Raw genomic sequence first — 11,019 nt, 5'->3', positions numbered from 1 at the left:
CTCTAAATTCTCTGTTTAGAGATATGACCTAAACGTTTGTGCCATAAGGTAGCAGAATCCTCATTTAATTTTCTCTTTGTACCACGTGAACTTGTTTGCAATATTTCATTATAAGAACTAACAATATCAAGCATATATAGATTATCATTCAAATAACCAGATCCAATAAGATTTGAATTTTGGTAGAGACTAACTTTATTATTTCCAAATGAACAAGAAAAACTAGATTTGTCCAAACTAGAAATTGAAATTAAATTTTGTCGAAAAGACGGTGCAACAAAAGTCTCAAATAAATCCAAATAAACTCTGGTCTTTAATAATAATCTAAAAGTTCCTATAGCCTCCACTGCAACTTTATTGTCATCACCCACAAAAATGAATCTTTCAGCATCACTTGGCGGTCGGCTCCACAGGCAACCCTGCATAGAGATACTTATGTGAGTAGTAGCACCAGAATCTACCCACCAAGTATCCTTAGGTACAAAAGCTAAATTAACTTCATAACAAACTAAAGTTAGAAGCAAACCTTTCTTTACACGCCAATCAGTGTATTTGGGACAATGCCTCTTCATGTGTCCCGGCTTCTTACAGAAATGGCAAATGAATTCACCATTCTGCATCTTTGGTTTCTTCTTTTGAGAAGTTCACTCCGTAGTATCCTTAGCTCTCATTTTCATCTTATTCTTCGTGGTCGAAGCCAAATGAGCACTATCAGCCTTATCTCGTTGTTGTCTCTCTTCCTCTTGCACGCAATGAGAAATAAGCTCATTTAAGGACCATTTATCCTTTTGAGTGTTATAACTCACCTTAAATTGACCAAAGTGTGCAGGCAGAGAGATCAAAACCAAGTCCACAAGCAAGTCCTCAGACAGCTCTAACTTAAGTGACTTGAGCTTTGATGCGAGAGTAGACATCTCCATGATGTACTCTCTTATGTTTCCTTTGTCCTGATACTTCATGGAGACGAGCTTACCCAAAAGGTTACTCGCTTCCGATTTTTCATTCTTGGCAAAGTACTGTTCAATTCCTTCAAGGAACTTTTTGGCATCCCCACTCTCAGAAATAGAGCCCTAAAACGCTTTCGGAATGGAACGTTTCATGATCATCATACATATTCGGTTAGAGCGATCCCACTTCTCAATTTTAACCTCATTTGGGTTATCCGAAGTAGGACTGGGTCGTTCCACCTTAAGTGCCAGATCCAAATCCATACAACCGAGAACAATTTCCACGGTTTCTTTCCAAAATTTAAAGTTTGTCCCGCTAAGCATAGGGATATTATTGGCTTGAGCGGAAAAATTCGGAGCAGTAGCAACAGAAACTGAATTTAGAACAAACGAAAATTCAATAAAGCTCACATAAGTTTAGAAAATCATAAAATTAAATAAAGGTAATCCCATCCCAATACATCAGGCACTCCACTAACATTTCATCTTTGGACAAAATATTAATTTGTAAATGACATCTTGGTGTTGTAATCAAATGATGACAACAATAACATGTTAAATAATAAATCTTCCTTTGGGCCGATTTAAAATTCACATGTAAACCAAATAGTCATCACTCATTCTATCACAACAACCGTTCATGTAATTTCATTAAAATTCACCTTCCTTTGGGCCGATAAATAATTATAAAATTATATGTACGAAAACATCTATAATTCAAAACAAAATAATATCCACAAAAAAGAGGTCACTTTGGCGACATATTGATTCAATTAAATTGTTTTAATTACAGACTTACCAATATTTAATTATAAATAATAAAACCGTAAAATTAAAAAGTAAACCATATGAGAATTAAACTAATGGGATCCTTGTGCTTAATAAACCATATGACAATCACGGCAAAGTTCCACCAGTATTGATTTATGAATTGATTTTGTCAATATATACACAACCATCAAAATACAATGGTTGGATCCATCCACCGAAGAAAAAAAAATAATAAACCAATGAAAGATTATGAAGAATTACATATTACATATAAAACAAAAAATGGAATCATAGTCACCCAATGAGAAGACCCTTAATATTGAATGTTGACTGTAAAGAGGCATATCCATAACTCAGACTAAATAAAAAAATAATAATTAGGGTTTAAGATGATAAATTAAATATGTCTCTAATTCATCAAAACCATTCTTAATAAATAAACATGATCGGCTCTGATACCACTTGTTAGAATTTCTAATTCTATAATCCAAAAATAGCCAAGATCTTTCATGCCAATTATCAAGAATATGAATTAAAATATCTAGATCCATGGTAATGATCGTTGATTGTTGCGGAATCTCTACGGCAATCAAGAACATGAGGTTTGTGATCTTCCTCAACCAAATAACCTAATTCCTTTATGGGACCTTAGTCTCTCTTCTTGATGGGGAAAAGAACGTGGGTTTTTATTTGGTGTGTTGGGGACCATAACCAATAGCCTATATTTATATTGTTAATTAGGGTTCCCAAAATCCCCTTAATTAGGCAATATTGATATATACTCATTTAATCCACATTATTAAGGTAAATAGGAAATATAATTGTATATTATAACCCATTAATAGGAAATCAATCCATTATTTCCTTACAATAGTAATTAACGAAATATGTGGTCCAAATATTTCTCACATAATCTAAGGCTTCCAAAAGCAGTGGTTGCTCATCCATAAAGAAATGCATTACAAAATTAGTTCAAATTAGTGTTAAGATAAATATACTTTTATTATAACAAATAATTTAAATATTATTACCTGCTCCGAATCTTTTTTAATGCCTACTCTTACAATGGTAATCATCTATTGCATAATGTAGTAGCCACACTCATAGCCTCCGATTGTTTATTACACTACAATTCAATATAAATTAAAAGTTAATATTGATATTTTGATAAACAATGAAAAGAGGAAGACAAAAATTACAAACCTTTAGGTTCAACCATCTCATCTTTTCATAATTTGCACTAGGTCAACCTGAGTATGCTATATTCTTGCCATGCTCTGATTAATAGAAAAAAAAAAACTTGTTAGTAGAAGTTTAAGTATTATACGCATGTAAGTTTATAATGTAATTACACATCAACTATTTGATTCAGATCTGTGGATGGATTCTTGTACAGTAAACAAAACCACACAATAGTGTTATCAAATACGGATAGCACCAGTAACTGCCAGCGACCCCTGCATTATCCATGAAAACAGTTAGTAAATATTTAAAACATGAAATACTAATAATTAACGACTTATAATTGAACTTATTCATTAATATAAGGGAAAAGATATATTTGTTTTCCCTTTTCAATCAAATTGTTGGTGATGTATATAAAGGAGGCTTTTATTAATGGAGGAAGAGGACATCCACCCTCACATTTGAAGTTCTTCCTTCTAGTCTTCTCAAAATTAAAAGAAGACATAAAATAAAGATGAGGCCCAAGCCTAAAGCCCAGGCCCAAGCCCAAGCCCAAGAAGGCCAAAGCCCAAAGAGCCCAAGTCCATCCCATGAGGGGCAAGGCCAAGCTTTGAAATACTCTTGTATAGTTTTATGAGGTGTGGTTATTAAATAAAGGAGTGTGAAAATGTAAAATAAAGTCACATTGTCCATGTGACTTAGGAGAGTGGTGTAGGTGTAGTTTTTAGGAGGTGTCATAGTAGAAAAATGTCACACCTCCCATGTGACTTGTTTTTTGTGGGAATTTCAAATGAGTTTATTTGAATTTTCCCACCTATTTTTCAGCACCTCTAGGCTATAAATAAAGGTGCTTAGCTTCTACAATTCATATTTGAATTTAGACTAAAGAAACTATACTCAAATTTTGAGAGAGCATTGGAGAGCCTTAAGCCTTCTTCACTAGTCTTATCTTGATGGTTCCATGGTTACCTCAAGTGGCGGCTTGCACACTCATCTAGGAATCTCCATCCTTCTAGTGGCGTGATCATCCAACCATACATCCATCTTCATGAGCTTTCTCCTCTCCTTCCTTCCTTCTCTTTCAATTGTTCATGTTTAAGCTTGTTTCCTTGAAATTCTGTCTTGTGTTCTTGAGTTTGTGGTTCGGCTATTCTTATTTTCCAGCAATCCTTTTCAGTTCTCTTGCCTTTAAATTCATTTTGTTCGGTTCATATTGGTTCTTATTCAATTCTATTCGGTGCTTTTGATTTTTACCTCTTTTTGTTGGTTCAATTTGACAATATGAGGAACTTCCATATGAGTTTGGATTAGTTGCTAGTTTTGGTGAGTTCTTGACTTAGAACATTGATCCAATTCTAAGAAAAAGTGTCTAACAATTGTCCAACTCAAGTTGATTCCTAAGAATGTCAAGAATCATTCTCTTCTTTGCTATTGGAATCACATCAAAAGATATATTTGTTTTCCCTTTTCAATCAAATTGTTGGTGATGTATGACTAGGTTTCAACTTTCTTCACTCCAATCAGATTATTGAAATAGGGATCCAATAATCCATGGACATCTTGATATCCGTCATTAATAGAAACTCCAGACAAATACCTACAAGTTATTAGTTAAAGCATATCAATAATTTAACATAAAGTAAATTGAAATATAGGTGAATAAAAAATTGAACAATTGTAATATTGAGCTCCTAGTTTCGAGCTTCAAATTCTAACACATCTGATGGAACCTCTAGTGGTTTTGTACCAATAGCCTTCGCAGTTGATAATAAAGAAGCTATAGGATCATAAATGGTAACCAAAAGCTTCTTTTGTGAACTTGGTTTCCGACGAGGTTTCTATAAAATAAAGAACATTTGTATTAAATTAGATATAATACATAAATATAAATTAATATAATGAAATTAAAATCTTACCAGGGGTTCTGGAATAACTCGAATGAGGTGTTTGGGTCAGGCTATGAATGTCTGAACTGCCTCAAACACATTAGTTACCTCATCTATAGGTAGAGGAACACGAGCATCAACAACATGTGTTCTTAGGATTCAAGCTCGGTTAGCCACTATATTACAATAAAAGAAGGAACAAGTTTCTGATTTGCTGAAGAAGGGTTGGGTACAAAAGATTTTATGTCCTTGTGTTATTCTCGTGTTGTTGGTGTCCAAGAAATATGGATCTCAGAGAATGTGCACTGATTTTCGGGTCATCAACAATATTATAATAAAATATAGGCATCCAATTCCAAGGTTAGATGATATGCTAGATGAATTGCATGAGGAAAATTTTTTCTCCAAAATTAATCTTAAAAGTGATTATCATCAAATTAGAATTAAAGAATGAAACAAATGGAAGACTGCTTTTAAGACCGAGTTTAGATTGTATGAATGGTTGGTCATGCCTTTTGGGTTGACTAATGCATCCAAGATCTTTCATGATATTAATAAATCATGTAAAAAGGGATTGCATATGCCATTTTTTTGTTGACTATTTTGATGACATTTTAATTTATAGTAGAAGTCTAGATGAGCACATAGGCCCTCTTAGACAAGTCTTAATTATTCTCAGGGAAAATTATTCCTTTGCCAACCTTTAAAAATGCACTTTTTGTAAAGAAAATGTTATATTCTTTGGCTTCTTGGTTGGGAAACAAAGTGTTCATGTTGACCTCGAGAAAATAAAAGCTACCCAAGAATGGACCACACCTAAAATTGAAGGTGAAGTCCGCAACTTCTATGTTTTAGCTATTTTTTATAAAAAAAAATTTTAGGACTTCTCTACTATAGTCGCACCTCTTAATGATCTAGTGAATAAGGATGTAGCTTTTATTTGGGGTGAAAAACAAGAAAAAGCTTTTGAAACATTAAAACATAATTTAACACACACCCATTCTAGCTCTACCTGAATTTTCTAAACCTTTTGAGCTAAACTGTGATGCTTTCTATGTGGGTGATAAGTGCCAACGTGTAGTATTTATAATTGAGAAAATTGAATACTTTAGAACTTAATTGTTGTTTAATGTCAGAAAATTACCTTAATCTGAGAATTATTGAATACGATTATATATTTTGAACCAGGAAACAAATGAAGAGTTTAATCCCAATTTTTGTGTAAATTTAATATGAATGTGAAGCTTTAAAAAGAAAGAAAAGACTTATAGATTGGATCACAAGAAGACGTAAAGAAGGAAGTTCAAAGGAAGCATCTTACTAAAGCTAGAAGATTTAGCCCAGGCTAAAATTATCCAGATTAAGTTAATGGTGCAGTATTGAACTAGCTCAGGCTAGGATGGCTTGCCCAAGCTAAAACAACACCGAAAGCTACAACAGCACCGAAAGATCTAGCCTAAGCTAGATTGGCTCGCTTGAGCTAGATTTCATTAAATAAATTTTGGACCAAAGTTAAAACAGAGACGGTGGAAGGTGGTGAGAATTTTTAGAAAGAGGTTAGTGAGAGAAAAAGAAAGAAACTTTATTCTAGGGGAGAGAAGTTAGGTCATATCACCTTTCTTATGCAATTCAGATCAGGAACGAAGATTGAAGAAGCTATCACGAGCGGCTAAGTCCTTTCAAACTTGGGATTGAATGTAATCTACTCTGATCAAATGTATTATTGGTAATATATATATATATATATATATATATATATATATATTATTCTCTTTTCTACTTGTTCTTGGTATTTTCGCTTCATGCTTATTTCTAGATTCTATCTGATCAATGGAGTCTTTATTTTGATCCTTAAATTTAACGGGAAAGTATTTTGAAGGATCTGAAATAGACAAAAATACTTGATAACTTGTAATGCTAGGAATAAATTTCAGGTTATTAATTGCATCATAATTATGTTCATAAAGTTAGATGATATGTTAGATATTTGAGAAATCAGTGTTTGAGAAATTATCTTATGAATTTCATGTGTGAGGAATCAAGGTGAATGACTTTAAATTACAGCATCAAGAATAAGTAGTTTTTGAGTATTATATATTGTATTATTCCAAAATAGAGATGACTGAGATAGAAGCAATTCAATCCCAAGTACTTTTATCTATATTTGATTAGTTAGTTTCGTTACTTGTTGAATCAAATCTTAAACTTTGAGTTATTTATGGTGAAATCGTTAATTTGGTTATGAACAAGTTCTCTCAGTTATTTTCTATACTTAATGAGTTTTATAACAAAACATCTTAATTAGAATTGTTTCCTGTGGATTCGACATTCGTAATTTAAATAGTACTATATTACAGTTGATTTGGTATACTTGCCGAGGAAAGTCAACAAGTTTTTGGCTTCGTTGCCAGGGAACAATTTCTTTTAAGAATTTTTGAAGTATAACTCATTCAGTATTGTGAATAGTTTGTTTTCTTTGTGAATAAATAATTGTTTAGATATTATTCTTTTATCCTATTCTAATTCTTGCTTTGAGATATCTTAGATATATGTTATTACGAGGACAAGTTCCTAAAGATCAATTGGAATTTGACCCAGAAATCGAGAAGACAGGTAGAAAAAATCGGAGCAAGAAGAGAAAAAAAAGAAAAAACAAGGACAAGCAATAGGAGAATCTTCCAACACTCTCAACTCACAATCAAACAAAGTTACAAATGGTTTATAATAGACAAAATCCACCTAGAAGGACACTAGAAGACTATGCCATGCAACAATGACCGAGGCATTTCTCCAGTATAGCCATACCTCCAGCCACCAAATCATGAGAAATGAAGCTAGCTTTTCTTAGCTTAATCAACACTCATCAATTCACTGGAATGGATGAAGAAGACCCTTATACTCATCTATCCACATTCTATGAGTTGGTTGGGACCATGGTCTTTGAGGAAGATGATATTGAATCTGTTTATCTACGTCTATTTCCTTTCTCACTGGTAGGTAAGGCAAAAGAATGGTTAAAGTCGCATCCAAACTAGAGTTTAAGTAATTGGAATGATGTAGAAAAGAAATTCCTACAAAGATTCTTCCCACTCTCTCGATAGATCAAGGCCAAGTCTGATATCTCCACATTCATGAAAAGGGCCAGATAAACCTTTTTGTAAAGCTTGAGAACATTTTAAAGTAATGTTAAGAAAGTTCCTAATCATGGCTTTGAAGATATTACTCAGTTGAACATATTCCACAATGGTTTGAGGCTTGATACTAAAATGATCTTGGATGCTGCAGCAGGAGGTACAAGGATGGCGGTTGATGCAAAGCAAGCTACAAGAATCATTGATGTCTTAGCCTCAACAGATTACCAAACTCAACACAATAGATATACAGTGCAAAAGAAAGGGGAGTTGGATCATAGTAATTCATATGCAATTTAGTACAAAATAAAATTTTGACTCAGCAAATTGAGGCATTAACCAAGCAAATGTCAAAACTGCCTCAACAGTTACATGCAATAAATTCTTCTTCAATTCAAAATCAAGCTTTGAAGTGTGATTTTTTTGTGGGGGAGATCATCTTAATGGACAATGCTCTTATCAAAATCTGTAACAGGAAGAGGTTCAATATATGAATAATCAAGGAAGGTAAGGTGGTTTTTCATCTAACTATCCAAATAACATGCAACAACCACATTATCCTTCCATTCAAGAGAGAACATCCATATTGGAGGATACTTTTGAGAAGTTCATGCAAGCTTCTATATCCAATCAGAAGAATATTAAAGCATCAATAAGGAATTTAAAGACACAAGTGGGGCAATTAGATCATAATCAAGGAAGTAATTTTCAGCCAATACACAAACCAATCCTAAGGAGCATTGCAAGTCTATCACAACCAAAAGTGGGAAATTTGCAGGAAAAGGAATTAGGGAAAAATTATTTGTTAAGGAGGAGATTTTAAAAGATAGAGAGATTATTGCAGGATAATTTTAGCTTAAGCTAAATTCTTATAGCCTAAGCGAGATATGCAGAAACATAAAGAAATTTTTTTATGCAATTCTAGCCAAAGCTAAAATGACCTAGCTCGAGCAAGAAAGAATGTGTTGCTCTCAGCCAAATTTTAGTCTGAACTAAAAAGATCTAGCCTAGGCTAGAAGAAGTAACGTTGCTGATGGTGGAAATTTTCTATAAAAAAAAACCTCAAAACTTTACCATTTAAAAATCCATTCAAAACCAGTGCACCTTATTCTCAATTGCTTTGCTCTCCAGTTTTAAAACTTCTCTTCCAAAGCTTTCATTTACATTCAATCATTTCATCTAAACATATATTATCAAGGTAAGTACTTCCATTACCATCTTTGTATCTATTCTCGATGATGCCATTTCCATTCAAGCAATTCTTCATTTTAAGGTTTCATTCCCAAATTGCTACAAACTCAAAGATCAAACAAGGCCTCTACCATGGTTCTGCTTAAGGTCAAAATAATCCATGGATGAAACCCACTGAATTTAATGATTATCTATCTTGGCCTGGGGACAGACACAATTTTTTTCAGGGTAGACAGGAGCGTCTGGAGTTGGGACTAGAGGTGGAGATGCACCTGAACTAGGAACTGGAGAGGAATACTTTACTGGCTTCTATGCAAAAGATGCACCAAAAATGGGAGTTGGAGCATCTGGAGCAGCAACAACAATAGATGAACATTCAAACCAGTTCTGGAATGATGATTTTGTCACAGAGTTAGATAGAATCATAAGAGGAGATTGATGTCATTATCTTCTCATGCACAATGATCAAAAACTGGTTTTATCATTTTGTTTAACTTTAATTTCAATATTAATATTTCTTACTTTAACTTTTGTTGATTACAAACTTAATTTAGTAATAGCGGTTGATGTTTGCATATTTTGTGAATTTTGTACATAGATAAATGATGGTAACTTATTTTTTGTGAAGTAAATGAATATTCATAGTAAAAAAAAATTGGAAAAAGAAATCAAACCATAGTTCTTAATTAGAACAACCAAATGGATTGATCAGGGACTTAATTTGGAAAAATAATTGTGGCTGAAACCATCACTCAAATTGAGGAAAGATAGTAATGTATAAAAGTTGGAACAAGGTAAACAGTTGAAAGCAATGACTGTGAACAAATGAGGAATTGAAATTAGCCAACTAAGTGAGAGTGTGAAACCTTAAAACAGTTTGAGAGACTTTCACTAGTGAAGAGTTAATTGAGGTTGCCTAATTTTTTAGTCAATTTGCATCACAAAACCAAACATGGAGATGATTGAGGCATGCTTAATAGAGTTGTATGTGAGAAAACTTGATGAGAATCAAATAAAGGAGGCTTTTATTAATGAAGGGAGAGGTCATTCACCTACACATTTGAAGTTCTTCCTTCTAGTCTTTTCAAAATTAAAAGAAGACATAAAATAAAGAGAGGATCAAGCCTAAAGCCAAAGAAGTCTACAAGTTTTCAAGAATAGGCTTCATTTAAATATCTCTCTTTATAGTTTCTTTTATAAATTTGTAAATAATATAGAATGTTTAAATACATAGTTTTTAGGAAAGGTGCTTAGAGGGAAACCTTAGATACCTCTTTTGTAAAAGCATCTTTAGGCATTAGTTTAGAATTTTCTAGAAGAGTACTTTTCATGCTTCATTTAGGTGCTATTAGTAAGTAGCATATGAAGAGTCTTTTGGTTAGCTTATGTTGTAAGCTTCATGACCAGCCCTTGCTCCTATAAAAGGAGGGCTTAGGTCATTCACAATTCAGATTTGGAATTTGTAGTAAAGAAACTCTCCCAATTTAGTGATTGAGTGAGTGAGATTTGATTTCTCCTCTTCCTAGTCTCATCTTGAGAGCCTTGGTTCCCTCAAGTGGCGGCAATTCACACTTATATTGGAGCAATCACACTTCAAGTGGCGTGTTCATCAATCAAGTTCTTCATCCACATAAGTTTCCTCTCTTCTCCATTTAGTTCTTCCATTTCCATGTCCATATGAACTCTAAAACAAGTGTAGTTTCTTTTATTCGGTTCATCTTCCTTTTCTTGCATTTTTGTTCAGTTCTTTTCAATTTCTTACTGTTTTAATTCAGTTCAGTAGCTCCTTTTCATGTTTTGTTCGGTTCAATTGCTTTCTTTAGAGTTTCAATCGGTTCATTTACTTTCTTGTTCAATTTAATCTGTTCAATTGGCAAGAAATGGATCTTCCATGTGAGTTTGGTGTTT

General features: G+C 33.2%; 1 protein-coding gene across 1 annotated transcript; it reads right to left on the bottom strand.

Moving 5' to 3' along the window:
* Positions 1–644: 644 nt before the first annotated feature.
* Positions 645–1,433, bottom strand: LOC137825277 (uncharacterized). Its single transcript, XM_068630950.1, has 3 exons — positions 1,427–1,433; positions 1,149–1,321; positions 645–1,070 (listed from the first exon to the last, which is right to left on the bottom strand). The coding sequence occupies exons 1-3, from the start codon at positions 1,431–1,433 to the stop codon at positions 645–647; spliced, it is 606 nt and encodes a 201-aa protein (XP_068487051.1).
* Between the last annotated feature and the right edge of the window lie 9,586 nt (positions 1,434–11,019).

The sequence above is a fragment of the Phaseolus vulgaris genome, chromosome 8, assembly GCF_000499845.2.
Source record: "Phaseolus vulgaris cultivar G19833 chromosome 8, P. vulgaris v2.0, whole genome shotgun sequence".
In the NCBI taxonomy this organism is placed as follows: Eukaryota; Viridiplantae; Streptophyta; class Magnoliopsida; order Fabales; family Fabaceae; genus Phaseolus; species Phaseolus vulgaris.
The sequence above is the reverse complement of the archived record's forward strand: the minus strand, read 5'-3'. Positions and strand labels throughout refer to the sequence as shown.